Source organism: Passer montanus, unplaced genomic scaffold, assembly GCF_014805655.1.
Source record: "Passer montanus isolate IOZ18808 unplaced genomic scaffold, ASM1480565v1 scaffold8, whole genome shotgun sequence".
Classification (NCBI taxonomy): Eukaryota; Metazoa; Chordata; class Aves; order Passeriformes; family Passeridae; genus Passer; species Passer montanus.
This window is the reverse complement of record NW_024373256.1, coordinates 7,403,999-7,427,437: the sequence shown is the minus strand read 5'-3', so window position 1 is coordinate 7,427,437 and position 23,439 is coordinate 7,403,999. Positions and strand designations below refer to the sequence as shown.

General features: G+C 44.9%; 4 protein-coding genes across 5 annotated transcripts in view; 2 read left to right on the top strand and 2 right to left on the bottom strand.

Moving 5' to 3' along the window:
• The window catches only part of DNAH3 (dynein axonemal heavy chain 3), a 60,046-nt gene extending 59,168 nt beyond the window's left edge, over positions 1-878 (bottom strand). Inside the window, exon 1 of the mRNA XM_039731865.1 lies at positions 47-878. Coding sequence (XP_039587799.1) covers positions 47-594 — 548 coding nt within the window. The 5' untranslated portion in view covers positions 595-878. The remainder of the gene's footprint in view (positions 1-46) is intronic.
• The window catches only part of TMEM159 (transmembrane protein 159), a 6,032-nt gene extending 1,143 nt beyond the window's left edge, over positions 1-4,889 (top strand). The window contains exons 1-5 of one of the 2 annotated variants that reach the window (XM_039731632.1): positions 14-92; positions 890-1,024; positions 1,901-2,069; positions 2,581-2,719; positions 4,052-4,889. In XM_039731632.1, coding sequence (XP_039587566.1) covers positions 953-1,024; positions 1,901-2,069; positions 2,581-2,719; positions 4,052-4,142 — 471 coding nt within the window. In that variant the 5' untranslated portion in view covers positions 14-92; positions 890-952 and the 3' untranslated portion in view covers positions 4,143-4,889. Of the gene's footprint in view, positions 1-13; positions 93-889; positions 1,025-1,900; positions 2,070-2,580; positions 2,720-4,051 lie in introns of those variants that run through there. The other variant, XM_039731631.1, reaches the window with a different exon arrangement.
• A 3,781-nt stretch (positions 4,890-8,670) lies between these two features.
• Positions 8,671-14,539, bottom strand: ZP2 (zona pellucida glycoprotein 2). Its single transcript, XM_039732247.1, has 18 exons — positions 14,483-14,539; positions 14,332-14,405; positions 14,075-14,158; positions 13,904-13,998; positions 12,957-13,115; positions 12,565-12,609; positions 12,147-12,311; positions 11,622-11,718; positions 11,357-11,538; positions 10,832-10,961; positions 10,502-10,683; positions 10,331-10,422; positions 10,124-10,248; positions 9,684-9,873; positions 9,294-9,429; positions 9,113-9,209; positions 8,940-9,026; positions 8,671-8,850 (listed from the first exon to the last, which is right to left on the bottom strand). The coding sequence occupies exons 1-18, from the start codon at positions 14,521-14,523 to the stop codon at positions 8,711-8,713; spliced, it is 2,121 nt and encodes a 706-aa protein (XP_039588181.1). The 5' UTR covers positions 14,524-14,539; the 3' UTR covers positions 8,671-8,710.
• Positions 14,540-18,183: 3,644 nt separating this feature from the next.
• On the top strand, positions 18,184-23,303 carry ANKS4B (ankyrin repeat and sterile alpha motif domain containing 4B). The gene is made up of 2 exons (XM_039732297.1): positions 18,184-18,390; positions 21,627-23,303. The coding sequence occupies exons 1-2, from the start codon at positions 18,227-18,229 to the stop codon at positions 22,699-22,701; spliced, it is 1,239 nt and encodes a 412-aa protein (XP_039588231.1). The 5' UTR covers positions 18,184-18,226; the 3' UTR covers positions 22,702-23,303.
• Positions 23,304-23,439: the final 136 nt, after the last annotated feature.

The window sequence follows — 23,439 nt, the reverse complement described above, 5'->3', positions numbered from 1 at the left end:
CGGCGGGAGGGCCGCGGCCCGGCAGCGCGGCCGTGTCCTCCCTTACCTCCGGGGGACACACGCCGGGGACCCGCTGTCCGCCCGGGGCGCTGGTTCGTGGGGGTGGCTGAGCGGTGACTGGGGGTGATTGCTGTGCCTGCCGCGGTGCCCGGTGCAGGCCGCGGGCGTAGCGGAGGTAACGCCCGGGCTCGGGCGCGCCCCGCGGGCAGCTCCTGCCCGGCGCTGCCGCACCGGGGCTCGGCGCTGTGTGTGACAGTGCCCAGGAGGGCCCCTGTGTGTGCGGGGGCACGGCAGGGACACCGGCGGCCTGGCTGAGCGGGGTGGCAAACAGGAAAATGCATCCTCTAACCTGCCCCTTGTATGGGTCCCCCTGCAACAACAGCTGGAAATTTTCAGGGAGATTACTGAGCTAAGGTTGCCCTGAAAGTGCCACGATTCGATATGTTCAGAGCATCTGGAAGCATTTTGCCATAATACACTGAGTTTTGAAGCTGTGTGGGGTATGCTCTTGTTGCTGAGCACAAGGATACTCACAGAAATAAGTGTCATTAGTGTGTTACTGGTTTCCAGAGCCCCTAGCAACAAATTGTCCATGCAGGTGGTTAGAAGTGATATTTTACTGGTAAGTGAATACCCTGACAGGTAAGCATGGGGTTAATGTTATAAAGCAAGAAGGTAAGAGTCACCTGTATCTTGCTACTTGGCTTTGGGAGTTTCAGAAGAGCTTGCAGGGACAAGCCCTCTGCATTAGATGTGCTTTTGTGAAAGTGATGTTTTAGACTGTGGATCATTTTAGCTGAAACCTGCATTCTCTCTTTATACAGAGGAAATATTGTGTTTTCAAAAAGCATCTGTATGAGACCGTTACTAATTGTACGTTAATTTTAAGGGAAATTGCATGGCAGAGTGAGAACTGGCTGTTCAGAAGAGGTTGTGGCTGAGGATTAACAACATGTCTAAAGAAATGCAGGAACTACAGAAGCAATGGCACTCCGTGGTGCAGACCATCCACAGCAACGCAAATGTGGGTCTGGATTGCAATTTTATATGTTTATAAAGCTATTCCTTTTGTCACCATCAGAATATCACACCCTGATTTATTTAAATGCACTCCCTATTTTTTAAGTGAACACTGTGAGGCCTGTGGGAAGGCCTGTCCTCCCACACCTTCAGTCAAGAAGGAAGGAAGCCTGTTCTGTATTTTTGTGTTTTACTGGCATAACCCTTTGAGATAGTAGTGGCATTTTAGTGAAATGGTTGCACTGCTATAAAGAGAACTAAAACTACAATATGTGTTTCCTCAAGGGAAGGGAAAGTTTACAGTAAAATTACTCCTTCTGTGAAAAGATTTTTTACCAGTAATATTGTTAAATACTTAACATTGCTAATACTTAGCTTTCTGATACAGATATGCCTGCACTGTATTTAGATTCAATAAGTGAGCAGGTTGCAGGTATTACTAAGCCATGGATAAAAGAAAAGTTGAGCATTTTTAAATATTGCAGGTTTTTAAAATTAACAAAGAGAGGTCTCTAGTTCAAAATAATGGTTGCCAAGACCTCAGTAAAAGCTACAGCTAGACTGATTTCTTTTTTACTTGTTTTCAGATTGGTTGCTTTTTTGTGGGTTTGTTGCTTTTTATAATTTGTGCAAGAATAGAACTGGGAAATCCAAGAAAAACTTGTCTGTTGTTGGTAGGATTATATTTGCCCTGAAGTTTTCTAAATTGGTGGCAAGAGCCCTTGCTTTTGAAACCGAAGCAAGAGGTGATCCCTGATCCAGCTGCAGACTGACAAAAGATCTGTCCTACCTGTGGTTCAGTACAGTAGGATTGAACTGTGAAAGATATCTGTGACAAGAGATTTAAAAAAAAACTAAACCTTTTTTCTTTCATCTGCAGGTTGTTGCCTTTATGAATTCTCGTGTTGGCCAATATTTAGATGACCATCCTTTTGTTGCCTTATCACTCCTGATGTTTATTGCAGTGTCAGCTATTCCTGTTGGATTTTTCCTGGTTTTTGTTGTTACAACAGCTGTAATGGCCTGTATTGGTGTGATAGTCATGGAAGGTACTGTCTGCATGCATGGATGTACTTACCTTTTAAAGCATGGTATCTTTTTCCTGTTTAATTTTTCCTTCTGGAGGCCTGAGTCCTAGCAATTGAGGATTTCTGTGGGTAGTCCTCAGGTCTCAATACATGCATGGATGTACTTACCTATTCCCTTTTAAGGCATGGTATCTTTTTCCTTTTTAATTTTTCCTTCTGGAGGCCTGAGTCCTAGCAATTGAGGATTTCTGTGGGTAGTCCTCAGGTCTCAGCAGCAGTAAAACTCTTAATACAAGAATAGTAATCTAATTAAGTGTAGTGTATACAGGGGAAATCCTATTTTCCTTTCTAATCTCAGCCAGCAGGATATGCCTAAACCAGTTATCTTGAGCATGCATATCTTTTATGGAGGCTAGCCAGATGAGTGAGGAAGATGGTTTTCCCAAATTGTTTGAAATTCAGGTTATAGCAGAAAGTCAGCTCTTCTATTTGTACATGGACTTGTTTAAGTAACAGAGTGGTGTTTTTTTAGGTGTTGTCATAGCCATAGGGGGCATAGCCCTCCTGTGTGTGCTCTGTGGCCTGGGAGCCCTGTCCCTGGGAGTTTCTGGAGTGCTGAGTGTTTCCTACATTGCACTTTCAACTCTGGTCAACTACTGGTGTGCATCAAGGTGAGTAGGGATGTCTTGATCCATGGATTTTAAACTCTGCAACTGTGCTATTGCTTTTATTGGCCCATGTTTTTCCTAAATGAGCCACTGTTGCTTAGTTTACCAATGTTTCTTGAATGCTTTGAATCTTGGGCTACCCTCATGGCTTAAAATGCAGCATACAGCTGTCTGGTCATTGATAGGTATTCTAATGAGCATTAATTCATGCTTTTTCCTTTTTGGGACAGAGGAAACACAAATGGTCTTTAAGTGTGCTAACACAACATGACACCAGGCAGTAAAATACATCTTTATCTCTCTCTAGTATGTGGCTTTAAACATCATTAAAACCTACTGCCAAGTAGAATTTTGTGTAAGAGTGGAGCCTTTTGCAGTTTTTCCTTCATGATGACCCAGCTATCTCTCTTTACCTGCATTTGTAGAGTAAGGGAACAAAATTCATTGTAGATTTGGGACAGGCAGAGGAGTACTTAAAAAGGACAGTATGGTCAAAATAATAGGCAGAGGAGCATACCTTAAGCATACTTAAAAAGGACAGTATGGTCAAAATAAAAATAACAGGTTGTGTAGGATACTGCACTGTGTAAGTTTCCAGTTGTGCCTGTCAGGATTTGGGCTTGGTTGCCTCAGCCAGGCAGCTGAGAGCAGGAGGCAGCAGCAGGCTGTGCTGGAGTGCCACCTGTGGCCCCTCAAATACCTGCCAGGGAAAGAACCTCAGTAATCACTCTGCCCTAGGGAATTGCCTGTCAGGATTTGGGCTTGGTTGCCTGTTTCAGTCAGCATTGCCTCAGCCAGGCAGCTGAGAGCAGGAGGCAGCAGCAGGCTGTGCTGGAGTGCCACCTGTGGCCCCTCAAATACCTGCCAGGGAAAGAACCTCAGTAATCACTCTGCCCTAGGGAAGAGCAAGAAGAGTAATCACAGCTGCTCTCTTCTAGGCTTCCTCAGTTTGCTCCTTCAGCACAGCTGTGTTTGCAGAGCTCTTGAGGACAGAAAGCTGCCTGAGATGGCAGCAGAGTGACAAAACCATGGTGCAAAGCCCAATTTCAGGGCATGCTGTCACAGCCACAGCACTGCCCACCAGTTCCAGAAGACTTCTATTTTCCATAGCATATGCAAATGCTCAATCCTACACACCAGCCCTGTTGAGCTACAGCTTTGATGATAAAACAGATATTATCATTTTTGCATTCCTCTGTCATTTGAGAGAAGCTTAGCCCAGCAGCAGATATAAACCTGTCTGGGACAGCTCACATTGCTCAGCTTTTCTGAGCAAAAGGTTAAAAGATAATCTTAAGAACAGACACTAAAACCATTCTTTTCTCATGTACACAGAGGTCAGATAAGGAAGCAAGATGTTAATGGAAGTTTACCACAGAAGCAGCCTGGCTTGGACCTTTCTGCCAATACTGGAAAGAGTGAATAAGAAGGTTTCTCCCCATTTCATAGGCACTTAGCTGTACAAGCCCAGCCTTTGCTATGTAATTGTTTACTCATTAAGCATTCAATCATTGTGTACTTCTGGAAACTGAGAAAAATGAATACACATCTTACACTGGCACTGTAAACGGGATCTTAATAACCAAGAAGTAGCAGTGCAGTGGTAAGAGTATGTGCATGATGGAATGTTCCACAGTTTGGTAAAGGGATGCAGTAATGGTACTGTTAAGTCAATGGCAAGTAGGTGGATAGAAAGGGGAGGGAGATATTTGATTTCTCAGATACTGAAGTTCTGAATGTACTCTTTAGTACATAGCAGTGGTCATTCTGATACATACAGAAGTATCACAGTTCAGAACAGTAGAAACACATTTTGAATGTGGAAAAGTGTTTGTAAGCCTTAACAACCTTAGTTAAAATACTATCAGTACACCAGGCCAATGCTTTATGTTCATTATAAAGAGAAAACTGGGTTTGTCTTATGTCATGGTCTAAGCTTTTTTCCTCCCTTTAGATGTTGTGTTATTCCAAAGGGATGTTTTACTTATTCTCATTGCCTCATCATATCAGGGGTATGCTTAAGTCTTGTTTAGGTATTTAAATTGCCTGGTTTGCTTCTCAGTTGTAGCTTTGTGTATGTTATTTAAACTTTTTTCATTTTTGCAAATGTTATTATATTTTTAAGCATAAAGTAACTATTTTAGTTTAATAAAGTGCTGTTTGTTTAACCAGATTGTCTTATTAGTCTATTTTATGCTACACTACAAACAAATTTTTCACATCTTGTTTTAGGAAGGCTACATTTGGAGCTGAGATTTTCTCCTCGAATAAAGTATTTTATATGGCCAACATTGCTGAGCCACAAACTGCAGATTACTCCCCTTCTCGTGTCTGTAAAGGAAATGCAGATGTCTAAGGTCTAATTTAGTTCCATTTAGTTTTGCATGAACAAACCTGCTGCTTGACTAAAACATGGGCACAGAGCCTACCTGAGGTGTAATGTGCTTCACACAGTAGTGGTGGTAATAGTTTCAGCTCTTAGGCTAAGCTGGCCCCACACTTCAGCTGTAGAGTGAAATAATCCCCAGAAGATTTCCAGAAGCCCTTTCTTTTAATGGCACATTAATTCAGCAAACAGTACAAAGCCACAGAACCAGCCTGCCCTCAGGCAAGGCTGCCTGCAAGAGCTTTCCAGGAGGCACCTCCAAAGACAGAGCAATAAAGCCCTTACACCTGGCCTGAAGTTACAACACCCAAAATGTTTACAGCGCAGCTCATACATGAATGCACAGCTGAATACTTTCCCCTCCTTTTCCTTTATGCCCTCATCTTCTGAAGGGAAGAGGTATTACTTAATAAAATCAGCAGACACTAAAATAAGTTAATCCAGTCCCACTCAGAGTCTGACCCAACATGAACCATTTTCCTCTGCATTTTAAATGCATTTTTCATTATATAATTCATTCTGTCATCAGCACTTAGCAGTAACTAAAACTGTGAATGCTCAGTTACCTGCAGCTAAACTTGGAACAGTTCTGCTCCTGCTGCCCTGACCTCTGCATGCTTCTCAGCCTGTTATTTCAAGGCTTCTCACTCTGTCCTTGCACCAAGAGCTGCTTTTTCTGCAGTGCCATCACCACAGTAAGGCTTTCAAATGAGAGATGCTGAATAAAAAACTAGGTCAGCATAGAGTAGGTGTTTTACTGGAGACAGTAAGGCATCCCTTAAAAGAAGGGCAGAGGTTGTTTTCTTCTTTGAATTATTAAAGACTGCAGTAGAGATAAGAAGGCCTCAGCAAGACAGGCTGGGGAGATCATGCCAAGTCGCTTTTTTCTCAGTTGCTCTCAGCTTTCTACAGAACACCACCAACCCCACAAGAATCTGGCAGGAGACTCCCACCTAGCAAGACAGGCTAGGGAGATCATGCCAAGTCCCCTTTTACCAGTTGCTCTCAGCTTTCTGCAGAACACCACCAACCCCACAAGAATCTGGCAGGAGACTCCCACCCCATGGCCCCATTCCCAACCAGCTCCTCAGCCTACTCAGCTCTCCAATCTGGCTCATTGCCCCTTACTTTGGGCATACACATGCCTTAAGAGGCACCCACTCTGGTGGCCTTACAGCCTGGGGGACCCCAAATATCCCACAGCTAAGGAGATTTGGAGCAGCCAGCTGTGGTATGGCTCCTAAAGCAGCTGCTTGAGCTCAGGCTGCATGGTCAATGCTGGCTCCACCTGCAGCAGGTTCCCCGAGTCATTTTTCTGCCTTCTGCTGCAGCACCATCATCCCCACTTCACCCTGTGTCAGAAGAGAGGGACCTCTGCCTGAATGCAGGAAAGGAATCTTCTTTGCTTGTAAGATGAGCTTAGACTTTCCAGATAACACACTTGAACAGGGAGCAGAGGGGCAACAGCACACAGAGAAAGAGGGAAAGAATGCATGTAGCTGAGCTCTAGGGTAAATCATGTACAAAATAAAGAACACAATCCTGTGTTTTCCTTGATTCAAATACCCTGAGAGAAGTATAGTTAACCCTCCCAGAAACCAGGGACAGATCTCTTCTCACATAGGGGCAGAAACCAGGCAAAACCAGGCAAGAACTACCTTCTCTTTGACCTAGATGGCTGTCATAATGTGCAAGCTTGTTGTCTCACCTCCTCAGACAGTAAAGAGTACAAAACACAGAAATTAAAGAGCAAAAGTAAAGCTTTCACTGCTTCTCATACTGAAAGTACCCAAGTTATTTAAAACACCTTCATTAGTGCAAGTCTGCAGATTCATATATGTAAGATATGCAAGAAATATTTTAGCTTATTGGGATTTTAACTAGCATGTTTACATGTCACCGTAACATTATTTAGTAAACTCTAACCATCCATCTTATAGCAAAGGTTCAAACTCCAATAACAAACAAGGAAACTTCTCTACCTGTGCACACAAAGATCTTTTCCCCACAGTTCAGAACAAGAATGGAGAGAAGGAGTATTAAGATCTGCTCTATTTGGGTCAGAAGAGCCAAACAGCCCATACAGTTAAATACAACATACAGTTAAGTACATAAACCCTCTTCATCAAGGACCACTCATCTGGCTTTTGCAGAAATACTTCATATTCCAGCCAAGTACTAAGTCAACAAGACTTTAGTATAGCAGGTTTTTTGCTGGACAGTAGCTTAAGTAATCCTTTCAACCCTAGCTTCTATCAGTCCAATGACAGTAACTGACTTGTAATTAAGTGGCTCCAATGTGAGATTCATAGACTCATTATGTTTATATTATAATTTTTATTAAATACTAGCATATACGAACCATGGTCTCTGCTCCATACTCTTTGCATGCAATACTGATTAATATTTAGAAAATGCAGCCTGAAGTCTATTGCATTAATAACAGCTCACTAAAAATGCCTGAGTGAAGGAGGGGCTGTGGCAGACAAGACCACAGCCTGTGTTGTTTATGCAAAGTGTCCGGGTCTGGCCACTGACTTAATCTGAAACCCTGCACACTCAGAGCTGGACTCATGATGATCACTCTCCCTGCTCACACAAAGTTGCCACACAATGTTTAACCTAAGGCTGTTACACTCCTACTACAGCAAAGCACTCTCACTCTGTCACATGCAATTATATTTCATGCCTCATTTCCTTGACTATGCAAGGCAACATGTACAAAATAAGAACTGCATGAAAAACTGCCTCACCTCAGGTGGGCAGCATTACAGCTACAGACAGTGCTGGCAGTATTGCAGACAAGACAGCTTTAGCTGTACTCACATTTTTCCTCCCCCAGTTTGAGACCCCAAATTACACACCCCTGCTGCCCTTATTAAGTAGCCAATGGAACTTCCAGCCATCAGAAGACCAGCTCTGGCAGATGGAAGTCTGCTCCACTTCAGTTCTTCTGGTGTCCTTCTAGGCTGCTGTATGCAGAAAATGGGGCTTGACCATATATCTCCTTCAAAGGCCTTTTGTAATGGTCTGATTCCCATAAGGACAAAGGAGGTTTTTTTTAAATAGTAAAATCTTAAAAATTCTGTGTGTTGCTAAATAATTTCAATAAAGCCAGGTTTTAGTTTCCAGATACAATATGATCTGATTCCCATAAGGACAAAGGAGTTTTTTTTTAAAATAGTAAAATCTTAACAAAAATTCTGTGTGTTGCTAAATAATTTCAATAAAGCCAGGTTTTAGTTTCCAGATACAGTGCAGGGCTTGTGTTTACAAGAGCAGCTAGAGGAGCTACTCATCCTGAAGACACTGGCACAACACAAAATTTTAAAAACCCAATTAAATGGAATCACAATTGTGAACAATGATAAGCAATTCAAGAAAGGAAATTGGCTGCAAAGTCCAACAGGAATTTAACATAGCAGTAGTCTGTTTCAGAACAAAGATGCTCAGGAAATTAAGTATTATCGTCATTGTTGAGGACAAATCTACAAAAAGGAGGCATTCAGAGGATGAGCAGTATTGATTTGCATATCTAGATGCAGGAGAGGGAATACATGAGGCATAATTCACCAAGTGACTACTCCAAGTTTATTTGGAAATGCACACTAATGTACCACATTTACCATGTATGCTCTTCTCTTTAGGCATTTAAGAAAAGCCAAAAATAGCATTGTGGCCAGAGAGAGAACACCAACAGCAGTCATTGCAATGCCAGCCCATGCCTCCTTGCTCAGGAGAGTGCTCCCTGTAAAGCAAGGGGAAAGGCAGTTTGTTTGTGGAGACAGATCCTCACTAAGCCCAAGCAACAGCCCCAGCACCACCCTGGCTCAGTACCTCGGGCTGCAGACCACTCTTCTGGCATGAGGAGGACAGGGCCCCCCAGGCTCACCACAGCAGAGTTCACAGCTGCTATCCCACTTTCTACAAGAGAAGCACAGCACAGTTGAACCCTGCAGTGCAGTGGGTTATCTTGGCTCAGTACAACCTAAAATCCACTCAGACATTACCTCGCTTGCTTCTCAATGGCCTTGGGCACCTTGGGATGCACAATGGGGAGTCCGGGTGAAAACGGTGGCAGATCAGAACACTGCAGTGGAAGTACACCTGGGAAAGAATGAGAGGAATGAGACATGTTCATTTTGAAACAGCAACTGCTCCTACTACTGCTCCAAGTCCAATATCACCTACCAGGCCAGGAAGGGCTTTGCCACCAGAAACAAAAGCAAAAGTCTTCACTTCCAGCCTTTGGCGATAGTTAGCATAGCTGACACCACGTCCCACAGGGTGGAACACAGTCCTGTAGCTGTCCAGCTCATACTCACAGCTGCCAATAAATGAAAACCAAGTCAGAACATCAGGGTAGAGAAGATTTAGCTTGTTGGTGTTGACTCCTTTAAGCAGCAGACTAAAGTTCAAGGTTGAGGTGCTACCTTCTTCCTACAAATTCCAGCATTCTAGGGCAGCAGTTAGAAGGCCCTCACACTTAAGGCTCTCTTACTAAAGAGGGAACAGGGGAGAATTAGGCACTCCTCACACCCACTGCAAAAGGTGTTTTCATTTGTGTGGTGGGGCACTCACCCATCCACAACAATATTCCACTGGGGCAATGATCTTGGCTCTTGGGAGGCCGTTGCCCAGCAGTCATCCAGCACCAGGTGGAGGTTGGGGTCATTGCGGTTCAGGACCTGAACTTCCAGGAAGATGGGCTGGCGCAGGTACCTCACTATGGGATACTGGTCCTCACGGTAGGGCTGCCTGTACGAGTCCTCTGCAAGAGACAAAGGCATTTATACTTAACTCTGGGTGCAAAGTGGGTCTCAAGCTCTTCAACAGCAGCTGGTTGAACAACTCTCTTCAAGCACCACAGATTTGGTGTATCTGCTTCAAGCAGTGTGGATGAGCAGGAAGGAAGCACACCAGCACAGAAGTCCATATACCAGGACAGCTCACTCATCCATGCTCCCCCCTTCACAAGCTCCAGATACTGCCCAGCCAACTGAGCCCAGAGCCAGCTTTACCTGGGTAGCTTAGAAGAACTAAGGAGAGGGAGCCTTGATTCACTGAAGGAGGTGGAGGAGAAAGGTTGTCTACTTTTACAGTGAGGGAGGCATCACCATTGCTGAAGGAGCACCTGACTGTTAACCTGTAACAGGGAAGGAGCAGGTGAGTCATGTATTGTGTGGGTAATACAGTACTGGATGGCCTAAAGAGGTTTCCAGACACACCTGAGTTCACTGTCCCTTGAGATCCTGCCCAGGGGAAGGTCTGTCCATAATGCTCTCACCTCATTCTCATAATGAATCTGCTCCCCATCAAACTGCAGGTAAATAACAGCATTAGTGAGGGCACTGCCAATGCCTGAATTCCACCCTCACCAACCCTGGCCACACACTCACCCAGTGCCTGGTCCCACAGCCATTGAGGGGGACATGAAACCGAACCCTGTCATTCAAAGGTGACCTGTAGGCTGGCCTGCACACAGGATCCCTGAGCCTGAGTGTATCCAAATCCAGCAGTGGTGTGGTACTCTCAGCAAGGATTTCAAAATCCATGTAGCCATCCTGGGTGCATACAGCAGCTGTAACAGAGGTTCACATAAGTTGTCATGTGAGTGGCAGCTCTGTCTGCCAGGAGCTGTTGGTGAGATGAACTAACCCAACACAAAATGTAACAATGAGCCATGCTGAGGGATCACAGCTGAGGAGCTGCAGGAGTCAGACACTCACCTATTGGTGTGTGCTTCTCACAGGGGCACTCAGGGTGCATCACCATTGCCACAGTCTCCCCATGGAAGTGAAAAGCCAGTTTCAAAGAGGACATGTAGTACTGAAGTCCTGAGCAGCTCTCCCCACGTAGCTGAAGGACAAGAGTTAGTCTCAGTGTGACAAGAGCTCTTTTTAACACATACACCTGTTGGAGCTGATTAGCAAATAAGCCAAGCCTGAAGAGCACAGTGGCTACAGGGGAAGCTCGTTTGCATTGCTCCAGGCATGCCAAATACCTACCCCCTCCAAGAGGAGTATTTTCACCTCCATCTGTTTTTGCCAAAACACTCCAGGAAACGAAAGTTTCCTTGCTGATGCCTATCTACTACAAAGTTAGTTTGCATTCATCTTAATCACACCTGCCCTTAGCCAGCCATAGGGCATGACTGACTTGACAGATGCTTAGTCAAGGTCAAAGCTACTGTGCCTCAAAACACCAAGGAGGTGTGATCACACCAATACCTGTGACTCAAGAAGCAAACTCACCCTGGACTTCAGGACTCCCCTGCTAATATACAGCCTGATCCCTCTCTGTGTGTCCAGAGTGATTCCATTTTCCTGAAGCTGATCCATGGGGACAGTCTTATTCTCTACACCCACATCCACAAGGATCCCTGGAAAGGCTGGGATGGTAACAGTCATGTGTGTTGCATTACAGATTGCTGGACCTGCAACAACATCGTGGATAAATATGACATCCATTCCCCTGGGGCAAAAGGGGGACAAGTTCTGGTTTTTTTCCATGCATTACCTGGAGCACAAAGCATTCTTGACTCTGCAGTCAGTCCATGCTCAGGAGGGCCATACATGAGCTTGAGTGCCACAGTGTAGAGCACCTTATCATTGTGCTGGCAAAGAAGATGGAGCTCTATTAGACAGTGCTCAGCTCTGATCCATCAGAAGACCAACCCCAGAGGGCCACATTCTGCATCAGGTTCAGGTTTGCAGCAGCAGCTTCTTCCCACCTCACCCTTTCTAGAAACAGCTGCTGATCATGAGACTGCCAGTCAGATGTTCCCAGGACTGGCTATAGCTACAATTCTGCTTCTGGAGATTCCCACTCACTGTGCCTTCCCAGATCCTTGCACCAGGCAGTTCAGTGACTGTTGTGCAAAGCCAAACAGCTCTGCCCACACCAGCTCAGCTCAGCACTGCATCAGCCTGACATCAGCTCTGGCCTGAAAATGCTTTCCCCAGGTCTACAGGAGGGAGACAGTGCTGCCCAACACTGTCAGGGGCTGGGTAACTCCTCAGTGCTGATTCTCCATTCACATACCTTGTAGGACACAACTCCAATGGCAGCAAAGGCCACCTGAAAGATCAGGTTGTGGCCATCAACTACAAAGTTATAGCCTTGCTGCATTGCTTGCCCAAGGCTTAGCTGATGTATTCTGGTTCCATCATCAACTGACAGATTCCAGGACATTGGAGCTGCTGGAACCTGCAAAGCAGGAAATCCCCGTTTAGGGAAGGAAGGCACAGAAGCATCAAGGCATTAGACTTTTCACTCTGCAGGGCTGCTACCTCCCAGGCTTCACATTCAACCCTATATTGACAGGGCAGAACCAAGCTTTCCAACATGATGCAAGTTCAGAGAGGTCTCTGCCTAAACTTGGAGATGTCAGGCTCAGCTTATACCAAAACCCCAGGCATTCCCCCCCTCCAGCTCCCTTCACAAGGTGGAAGGAACATACCTTATGCTCATCACTGAGACTTGAAATGAGTCCAGGGAAGGTAACCTGAAACACATCATGAAAGTTAGACTGCATGAACTTGCAGGGTAGCTGCATGAACTTGCAGGGTAGCAGCCACACAGCAAAATCTCCACTACAGCTTCCCAAAGTAGACAGCCAGCATCAGCTTCCCCTGCAATAAGGCTTGAGCCAGACTGTGTGCACCATTAATGACCATTTGCAAACCAGCTCTCCAAAGAGCCAGCAGCCAAGCCAAAATGAATGTGCAGCCAAGAGACCTCTTTGCAGCTCATTGGAGCTGTCCCCAGATCCCAGACACAACTCCAGGAGGCAGCCACCCTGCTCTGCAAGCCTCAGAGCAGGAACCACAGCACTCCCACCCCTCTACTTACTGCCATGAAGTCTTTGGTGCAGTTTGTTGCACTAGCAAACACAGGAGCAGTGACTTCATCTACAGGAATGCTGTCACAGTGAGTGCTGTAGGTGATGTTTGTCTCTTCTCCCACTGTGTCATTCACCATCAGCTTCAACCAGAGCTGGTGCTGACCATGCTACAGACAAGAGACATTCATTAGAGAAAATGCAGTACTCACTACAGCATGAGGGCACCTAAAAGCCATTGGGACTGGACTCTAACTCCAGAGCTGGTTTAAGTGTTTGTACCAGTGCAAGGACAAGGTGACTTCTTTTAAAAGCTCAGAGGAAAAGGTTGAGCTCTTGAGAAAAGCAGAGGGGCACAGGGTTAGGTTGAAGAGCAGAATATACAAAAATAACTGCAGAAGTCAAGAAGAAAATTCCAAGGACTAGCAGGTTTAGTGCCAGACAGCTGCCTAAAAAAAACCTAAGCTAACAAACAGCAGAACAGAGTCTTGTGGTATTTGAAATACTTAAAAGCAACAGATACCAGTAAAGCACCTGGTTTTGGCATCCCACTTACTATTCTACTCCAACAGCTATGATCAGCATATGGTGTTAATTGTCTGGCAGTACACAATTAAATACATTGCTGCTCTGAAACTCTTGAACCTAGTCCACCTCCCTACAAGAAAACCTGTCAAGTAGTTCAAGTCCTCCACAGCAGAGCACAACATTTATTGCAGGCTGAGAGATTTAATGCATAGTTGAAACAAATTTCAGTAGCTTTGGGCTTGGTTTTCTTTTTCAGTTTTGGCATGAAGTGTTCTTCTATAAGAGTTTTAAGTTATCAGAAGTATAAGTACCCCAAGTCTTGAAAAAACTTCCCCATGGATCCCCTATTAAACTCACTCCTGTCCAGGAAAAAAAATTAAACATCTCCTAACTGCACCACAGCAGCTCCCCAGGATGATGAGGCCTTTACCTGCAGGCTGGTGCAGTTGACAAACAGGACACTGAGCATCAGCCTCTCATAATCCACAGTGTGGTCACAGGACACCATCTCCTCACCACTCTCATCTAGGAGGGATGTGGAAGATTAGCTCTGCAGCAGGCAGGTTTCAGCAGGAAGGGCCAGGGCAGCAGCAATACATACCAACAACACACACATGCCAGGAGTAGTTGCTAAGCTCTCTGGAAAACTCAACTTCCATCCCATGCCTGTGGCAGGTCACATTCTCTGCAGAGGGAAGGCCACCATGAGCTGCAGCAAACCCTCCTGGAGCACACACCCTGGCAGCCCCCAGCCAGGCACCCTTCAGAGACCCTCCTGTGCCAAGGCAGGGGGGAAGCAGCTCCAAGCAAACCCAAGCCCACCTCCCCACCACAGCCAGCCCAGAGAGGGCACATTACCCAAGAGATCATGGTCCCCCAGGCCATCAGTACAAGGGGCTAAGCACAGCAAAAACCCAAACAGGAGCAGCAACCTGCAAAGAAAAGAGAATCAAGTGAGAGAGCAGCAAGGAAAAACCCCAGCTCCCCTTGTAGCCCAAACCACACTCACCACATCCTTGAGGTGCTCCAGCACTGCTGCTCAAACCCCATCTCTTCAGGGCACCACAAGCTTGGCCTTTGGCTGCCCAGGGAGGGTTTTATAGGCCCTGGGTCTGGCTCACACAGGTGCCACCTCTCTGCTGCCCAGGGAACAGAGCACTTGCACCTGCTGCTCCTTGAGTGGGGCAGCTCACAGGAGACCTCAAGAATACTAAGTCTTTAGCAGGGGTTGTTCTATTTTGAAGGCATCCTTTTCTTCCTCTGATAATGTATTCCCTTTATTCCCATGTTAGATATTTCATGGAAAAATGCATGTCTGTTTTGGCAGACATGAAGTTTTCTGTGCCAGCGTGACAGCGTTTGAGACACGAGTGAGCTCAGTGTGGCTTTCCTTGGGACTATTTGAAGCGCTGGTGAAGATATCATGGGGGAAAGGATCCCCAAAACCAAGGAACATGTTTTAACAAGGCAAAGAGCCTGAATGCCAGGTCAGGACGTCTACTTTTGATCACTCACAGCAAAAACTGCAAAGGTCCCGTGTTACAACAGCTAGTGTCACTGCTCCCAGCCCTGCTGTGTGCAGGCTCTGCAAGGGATGCCCTTGGACCCAGAGCAGAGCAGCAACCACGTCAGGTGGGTGTCACTCTGAGCCTGGCATGGGTGACCCTCAGCCTGGTGTGGGAACTGGCTGCTCCAGAAGACATCCAGCAGCAGTGTGTCCCAGGGAACAGAAGTTTTGCCTCCCTAAGAAGTGAAGAAATAAGCTCTTATTTTTGTTTTAAATGTTGTCATCATCTCTGAATTGTGTAGCCACGATTACCCAGTGTGACTAATTTCATTCTTCTCTGAGCCCATTAGTTCCAAAGATCTCATTAGGCAAGCAGAGACTTACTTGCCTCCCCTTGCATGGCCTTTACCATACCACATTTGGTGCTTATAAAAGTTGCAATGAGGAAATGTTGTGCAGGAAAATTCCTCATGCAAAACAGATGGCACAACAACATCACTGTGCAGATTTATGCTCCAAGTAATCTACAACAACCTAACTGGTGATGCTGCAGCCTTTCAACCTAAATACTTTGTTTAACTGGCAATATTTTATTTGAGAGAGTTCTCAAATTAATAGAGTAATGCCCATATGCACAGTGAAATCCAATAACAAATCAAAGCTGCTGGTTAAATAATTCATTAGTTTACAACACCATGTACCATCACAACAGAGTTTCTCATGGGCCTGGTAAGACATTTCAGTTGGAAGAGGAATGGTTCTGAAGTTCTTTTCAAACACAAAAATAAAAGCTTCATTCTAACTATCCAGGGAGTTTAAAAAGTTCACAATTTTGAGCTTTAGTCTCAAAAGAATAATCTCCATTCAGGCTGAGAAATTTACCTCATTTGATGTTGAATCATTTATTCCATTTCAAGTTGAGGTTTTTGGATGGGACAACAATGAACAAGTACCAGGAGTTTAGAAACAGATGAAGATTTTGTTTGGTCTTTTCTTTTTTCTTTCTTTTTTGTGATGCCCACTTTTATGACAGAAATAATAATAAAGCTTGCAAAGTCTGAAGCTTCTCCCCAACTGACATGGGTTTTGCTTTACCTCTAATTAACACTTGGAACAATATTTTCCCACTTAGCTTTATACTGGGTAAATTTAAAATCAACATTTTCAAACGTTAATGGTAAAAAAATCACTCTTAAATCAACACTTTGTGTGCTGCATTAATTAAGAGAAAAGCAAATTAAGGTAATTCTGTAGTAAAAACTAAGGATCTTGAAAATTAAAAGGACCCTTCTGCCACCAAATCAATTTTAATGAGTGTATCATGCTTCCTCTCTCCTACCAGGCACTGGTGGTATATGCAGTATGTGAATGGGGATCATTTTACCCCTGAAAAAAGGCCTAGTAAAAGATATAAAATTCAAAGGCATTAATAAACAGCTGATCCTATATGTATATATACACATGTATTACCTATCTTTGTTCTGCAACAGCTAGTTTTTCTTGTAGCTATAAATTTAGCTCCGTGCTGAGTCTGGTTAAATAGAAAACAGAATAAATGGCTGCATTTTTATTAGAAAAGTATTCATGCAGTGCAGGGAACCTGAGAAAGGGCTGAGAGTAAAACTCTCTTCTAAAGCAGGGACAGACGCTGGCCGGGTGAGGCACAGCCCATCCTGGCTGCCCTGAGAGGGCAGGACAGCACAGGGACAGCTGTGTCTGGGTGACATGAGGGACAGCCAGGGCTTTGCTTTACTCTGAGCTGGAGCTGTTTATTCAAAGGTTCAAACCTGTCACTGGCTCTCCTTGTCCTCATGGGAAGAAAAAGTTTGGTACAAGTTCATTCCTGAAGAGCTCTTCAATGCCCGTCTGAGAAAATAATGAAGAGAGAAAGCCCATTTTGAGAGGTCTCTGGTGTGTCACGGGGGCAGAATTATGGGATGTAAATGAGGTGGCAGAATTCCATTTGGGGATTGCACCGGCTCTGAGCAAGGAGTTGGTTTGTGATTCTCTAATGGGGGCACAACAGGCAACAAAACCCCACTGCTAATTGCTGAGGGTAGAGTCTCTGAGATCCAGGTTAATTCAGTGAGTCACAGAAAACAGCTTGGCAAAAAGTAATGTTTATGTGGCAGCTCTTGTGAATGTGGCCAGAGGAACCCTGAGCTCACAGCACTGCAGAAATCTGCAGTAGCCTCTTAACAAACTTCTCAGCTGCTGTTTGAAAACTGGCTTTTTATATGGCTTGCTCTTTGTAATTCTTTTGAACTTTATGGTAGAATTAGTCTAATTCAGTACATTTCTGGTTGTAGAGGTAGCCCTTAATGGCACTGTACTCAGGGCAAATGACTTCTAAATCAAGAAATCATTATTTGTGATGGGAATGGACCCATCTGTTCCCAGGCAAGGACCACAGTGCCCAGGTGGGGCAGTGGGTGCAGACCCATCATGTTTCCTTTTCTGGAATTCCCTGTGGTATCCTGAGAGAATCCTGCACATTTTTTCTGTGTCTAAACAGAGATTACAATACCCATCAGAAGAGTTTTATATTTGCCAGTTTCCTGAAGATTTCCTGATGAAATTACTTCATTACTTCATTACTACAGCAACTTACACAGCTGTGGTTTTGCCAGCTGTGACTTGCAGACCTGTTGGGGGTTTATCCCCAGCATCACCCTATGCATCATTTCCAGTCTGGGTACACAAAATGGTTCCATGGAAGTGCCTGGTTTGGTAGGGGAGTGACTTATTTTCAAATACAGCATCCCAGTAAAAGATGGGTTACAAAGGGCTTCACCAGTAAAGGTGACTGCTCATGCTTTTCCTCCCATCAAACTCAGGGATACTTTATCACTTGGGGTAAAACGTGGTCACACTGACAGTCATGGCATTTTGAAGGTTTTTTTGAAGTTTTTTTGTGGTTCAGAGTCCTTTTGCAATTGCCACAGAGCAGCCAGGCAAAGACACAGAGAAGATGACTGGATCCCCTCTCTAAGTAGTCAATTATGCAACAAACTGAGCATGGCAGAGCCACCTCCCAGGAAACGAAAGCATTCCCCACCCCACAGCCTCATTCCCTATGCAGATCTCCAGACAAAGAGCCTGCAAGGGTGAACTTTGCCTCCCCATTCCCCTCCTCACAGGGATGTCTCAGCTTGTAATCATTAATGAACCCTCCTGTGATGGAAGAGTGACTGTGCAGCCCGGACATCGCTCAGAGCTGCTTTGGGAAGCCAGGAGCTGCCGAAAATGTCGAGCAGGTACCACAAAGCAGCGGCCGATGGCAACGTGGACCTGCTGAAGGAGGCCACCAGGAAGGACCTCAACACCTCAGATGAAGATGGGATGACTCCCACCCTCCTGGCAGCCTACCACGGGTACCTGGAAGCTCTGGAAGTCATTTGCCGGAGGGGGTAAGTTCAGCCAGCCTCCACTGGGCCTTTTGAGGCCCAATGTTTACAGCCTGGGCCTCAAAACTCAATTACTGCGTCGTGTTTCTAAGGCCCCGATGACCTCCGGCCCAAAAGGCTGAAAATCACAGTAATTCCTTTACTGCATTGCCAGTAACTGGTACTTCAGTGGCAGTGGTTTAGTTCCAGAGCCTGCAGGCAGGTCTCTTTGGTATTTTCTCAGAGAGGGGTTGAAGAGCTCTTCAGGTGGTCTGGCAGTGAAAGAACATCAAGGGAGCACATTGTGTCCTGCAGAGAGCAGCTCAGAGGAGCAGGGCCCTGGCACCTTCCCTTCCCTCACTGCAGGAGGCTGCCCACAGCCTCTGGGGATATCTTGAGACAGGTTTCATAGAGAAATCCCTAATTTGAAACAGTTTTAGCAAAAAAATATCTCCCGTTTGCTTCCAAAGTGCAGTTAGTAGGCACTTGTGAAGATTTAATGCTGTCCAGAGGCAAGGCACGACAGATAGCCTTGAGCCAGTAACATCTAAAATGGTCATTTCTGTACTTTTTTAACAACTACCATCAGGCTAAAATGGAGAATACTGATTCAGAAGCCATGACAGGACCCTTGTAAGCCATAAAAAAAAGAAAGAAAAAAAATGAAAGGAAGGTTTTCTACAGGTTTATTTTCTAATAATAAAATGTCTGTATCATTTAAATGTCTTACATGGTTAGAATGTCTTATTGAAGTGGTAATTGCCTCTCCACCATCAGTACTCTATTGCTCAGAGCTACCTTTTAAGCTGTGATTCTGTAATAACATCTAATTAAAGAAAATCTGCTCTTGTGTAGAGTTAATAAAATGTTCTTTTGCAGAACACTGAACAGATTGCAGGGAACAACTGAATAACTATTTGGATGTATCTGAGTTTTCTTTTATTAAAAATGGAGTTGAAAAAAAAATTTTCATAGATTTGCTTTATAGCTCATTGGGCTCAGGTGTGGCTGTGGTATCACAATGAAAAAGACCTTTGGACTGCATGGCTGTTGCTGTGACCTCAGGAGAGGCAAAAATAGATTGACAGTTTTTCAGCTTCTGCAATTAAGGCAGCTCCCAGGAAATACTTGTCAATAATATTTGTCCCTGAACACCTGCAAGCCAGAACAACTAGATAAGGAACAAACAGAATTTTTTTTTCAAATTTTGAGTGAAAAATACATCTCCTACCACATAAGCTGACAGAAAATCACAGCAGATGACACAAATATCAAAATTTCTGTGTTTTTCTAAGTCTTTTTTCTTGGTAGAGAACACATCAAAATCTTCAAACATATGTGTTTACCTCTATTTTAATCCAAGATTTCTTGACACAATCAAGAAGATGTGTCTGTCAGAGGTATGGCTGCATTCTCACTGTTTTTTTGGGGGGAGAAGCTGAATTTTAGATGCTTGAGCTGTTCTCCAGTCAGTTAATGTTTTCCTGTGAGAAAGGATTTTAATTATTTTTAACAAATTCCTCCTTTCCTTGAAGAGCTTTCCTGAAAGAGGCTCCGAGGTACAGGGCAGTGTTCTTTAGAGTGGTTGCAGATTTTAGGACTCTCAACATTTGGCCCTTGGAAAGCAAGCAATAAATCCCTTTCATCTTGAAATAATTTGTCTTCTCAGGCATCAGGAGACATTTTCTCTGCTTGCCTTGCAGGTACATGAATAAAGTCAAGACCAAATAGCAGGATCTGCTCTCTTCTGTGTGAGCCTTTTCCTTGGGAAAGCAGGGAAAGGAGGAGTATGAGAACCCAGAGTAGATGTCAAACCTTGTCCCAAGTCCCACTGAGCTGGGAGCAGCCACTGGAGCTTGTCAATTGTCTGAGACTCAAAGGCTGGCAGGTTCCACGGGGAGCAGGGGCCACAAGCAGCTCTGGAGGGCCCTGGGGGGACGGATGACCCGGCCCTCCCTGGGCTCAGGGTGCCCTGCCAGCTCCTTAATGTGGGAATTCAGGAGCCCAGCACGCCCAGCCACATCCAGGCAGCTCCCCAGGGCACAGCCACAAAAGCAGAGAGATGTACACATGGCTTCCACATGTCTGAGTGGGGAAACTTTGATCCTCAGCTGCCACTCCTTGTGGCTGAGCCGGAGCTCCCGAGGCTCTGCTGGACCCCTGACCTCAGCCCCGCCTGGGGCAGCTCAGGCTGAAGGGTGTGCTCACATCTGGCCCTCAACAAACCTGGCAGTGCTGTTCTCCAGAGCCCCAAAGGCAGAGATCAGTGCCTGCAGGGCATTTTGTGGCAGGATGTACCATGTCTATCACAGTAGAACCGCCATGGCACCAACCTCCAAGCATTGAAATACTTGAACTCCCAAGAGCAGAAATTCTCCTTGTAAATTTGGTCCCTGGCTCTGAAGTAATAAAGATTTTTGGCTTCTGTAGCCGCCCTGTTGGTTGGTCACAAGAGGACACAAGCTCTGTTCTGATCATTGTCAAATGTGTATCTAAATTTTCAAGCTGATTCTTGTCTGCAGGCAGCAGTTCAGCGTGAAGTCAGTGCAAGAGTTAAAAATCAAGCAATATTTTTCAGTGGCTTCAAATTCAATTGAAAAATGTGGCATTTTATTTTCAAATGAACTTCTGCTTTTCAAACCATCATGAGTTTCTTATAGAGAACAAAAGAGTTGAAAAACAATGACATCTATCTGGGCTTAAATTAAATGCAATGGAGACAAATGGGTAATCAGGGCTTTACTCTGGATCATTTACCTATTACCTACCTAAAAAGTTACTGCAGGAGCTCATTAAGTGTGTATCACTGTGGCCAGTGAGGAAACCTTCTATATTGCCCTCTATTTGACATGCAAAAGGAATGAATCACCAAAAGCACTTTAAATTATTCAATGGAAATGTTCTTGAAACAGTTTTGCCAGTAATTCCAATGAGAATAAGTCAAAGCCTGAGCCCACTTATAGTTGCCAGACCCTGGGATGACAAAGGAAATGCCCTGACTCCCTTGTGGGGAGACGCAGTCGCGGTCAGCCCTGTGAACTCGTGTAACTCTCAGGGCAGGAATTAGAGCTCATGCCACACACACAGCCTCACTCAGGGCTTGTGTCAGCCCTGTTCTAGCAGCTGCAGCCACGCTGAGCCATTGTCCCTGGGCTGTTCAGAGCAGAGCAGAGCAGAGTGACACGTTTGGTGTCTGCTCAGTGCCTCTGCAGGGCTCGGTGTGGGTCGCCCAGCTCACTGTGTGCTGTTTTCCCTGGCAGGGGTGACCCGGACAAGTGTGACATCTGGGGGAACACGCCCCTGCACCACGCTGCCTGCAATGGCCACATCCACTGCGTCTCCTTTCTGGTCAGCTTTGGTGCCAACATCTTTGCTCTGGACAACGACCTGCGCACTCCCCTGGAGGCAGCTGCCAGCAGGGACCGCAAGGAGTGTGTCCAGATCCTGGACAAGGCTGCCACCGAGCAGAACCTGCTGAATCCAAAGAAGGTCTCCAAACAAAAGGCACAGGCCCAGAGGAACGTCGAGAGACAAATCAAAGAATGTGAGAAGCGCCAGGAGAAACACCAGCATGAAATGAACCGGAATTATATTAAAGAAAAGGTTGGCACAGTGAATTCTTCCAAAGGAACGCACTCCAGGGTAAAGCTGCCTGGGCTATTTGCTTCAAATACCACAAGTACTTTAACCAAAAACCTGAAAGATACCTTGAAACTCAAGACAAAAAAGACAGCCGACAGCACAAGAAAGCAGGAAACACAAAGAAGTGACCAAGAGGATGATACGGCTAGGAAAAGTGTGATGCATTTGTTTGATGAGAAAGAGGAAGATGAATTACTGAATGACCTTGGAGAGAAAAACCTTGCTGGTAATGACAGTCAGCTCTCCATTTTTCAGCGGCCAGGTCTTGGCAAGATTGTGTTTGGAAGGAATTTGGCTGCAGAGGTAAATCCTGAAACTGTGTCTTCTGAGAAAGAAGGTATAAGAGATACAATAGCCAGTGAGCTCTTTCAGTATGAAAATACTGAGAATGGCAGGGAAGATGATGCTGAAAGCAGTGCTGATGTCCCTTGGAATGAGGAAGAAGTGGTTTGGGATGATGAGGAAACAGAGAATACGCCCCTTGAGGTATTTCTGGCATCACAGATGCTGGATGAGTTTCTTCCAGTCTTCATGAGGGAAAAAATTGACTTAGAAGCCCTGATGCTATGTTCTGATGAAGATCTACAGAGCATTCAGATGGAGCTTGGGCCAAGAAAGAAAGTCCTGAATGCTGTGAATAAAAGAAAACAGGCACTCAAGAATCCTGGAAAAACTGTAGATACTTGCTTATAAATTATCATTCCTATTGTTGTAACCTACACACTGTTTCATTACCTTTCCCTCTTTCCAAAGAGTGTTCAACTCTTTTCAGAAGTATGCTAAAGCAAAAGGCAGAAATGTTACCAATTGCTTCGGAAAATACAGCAGGGATAACAATTTTTCTCTCTGGGTGGGTAGTTGTGGTGAACAGGATATTAAGTAAAGTATATTCTGCCAAAAAACAAGAATGTGAAGATGAAAACCAAAAAGCTTTTTCTCCCAGAACTGTTTATGTGGATTGGATTTCTTTTGGTCCAGATAATTTCAAATATCAGTGAAGGCCAGGCCTGCTGCATTCCTTATTAAAGCCTTCCCTTTCTTCTCCAAACCACAAAGCAAAGAGCATTTTCAGAGCTTGTGAGCTTTGAGTTTTCTCCATTTGCTTCTGTAAGATCAGTAAAACCACTCTTCCTAGTACTGGCGGTATGTTAGGAAAGGAATCTGAATCCTGATTTTAGCTGTGGTTTATTGACTCTAATCACCTCTGAATTAATGTAAATAAGACTAATTTACTGCAAGTTTCATATATTTGTCAGTAAAGTTTTTACTTCTGTATTGACAATAATTTAAAAATACATGAAGTAGCTTCCCAAGAGATGTTCAGTCTGAGTTGTGTATTCCTTTCTTGTCTCATTAGACTGGATCCAATTGCCAGTACCCATCGTGTCCTAAATGTCATCAAGGCTGCAATCCTTTTAACTACAAGAAGCT

Excerpts from the sequence above, each read along its gene's own strand:
- ZP2 (XM_039732247.1), bottom strand. The coding sequence starts at position 14,523 with ATGGGGTTTGAGCAGCAGTGCTGGAGCACCTCAAGGATGTG. Across the intron at positions 14,159-14,331 it reads GGGGGACCATGATCTCTTGG|AGAATGTGACCTGCCACAGG; the intron begins GTAATGTGCCCT and ends TTCCCTCTGCAG. Across the intron at positions 11,719-12,146 it reads TTGGAGTTGTGTCCTACAAG|CACAATGATAAGGTGCTCTA; the intron begins GTATGTGAATGG and ends CTTCTTTGCCAG.
- ANKS4B (XM_039732297.1), top strand. The coding sequence starts at position 18,227 with ATGTCGAGCAGGTACCACAAAGCAGCGGCCGATGGCAACGTGGACCTG. Across the intron at positions 18,391-21,626 it reads GAAGTCATTTGCCGGAGGGG|GGGTGACCCGGACAAGTGTG; the intron begins GTAAGTTCAGCC and ends TTTCCCTGGCAG.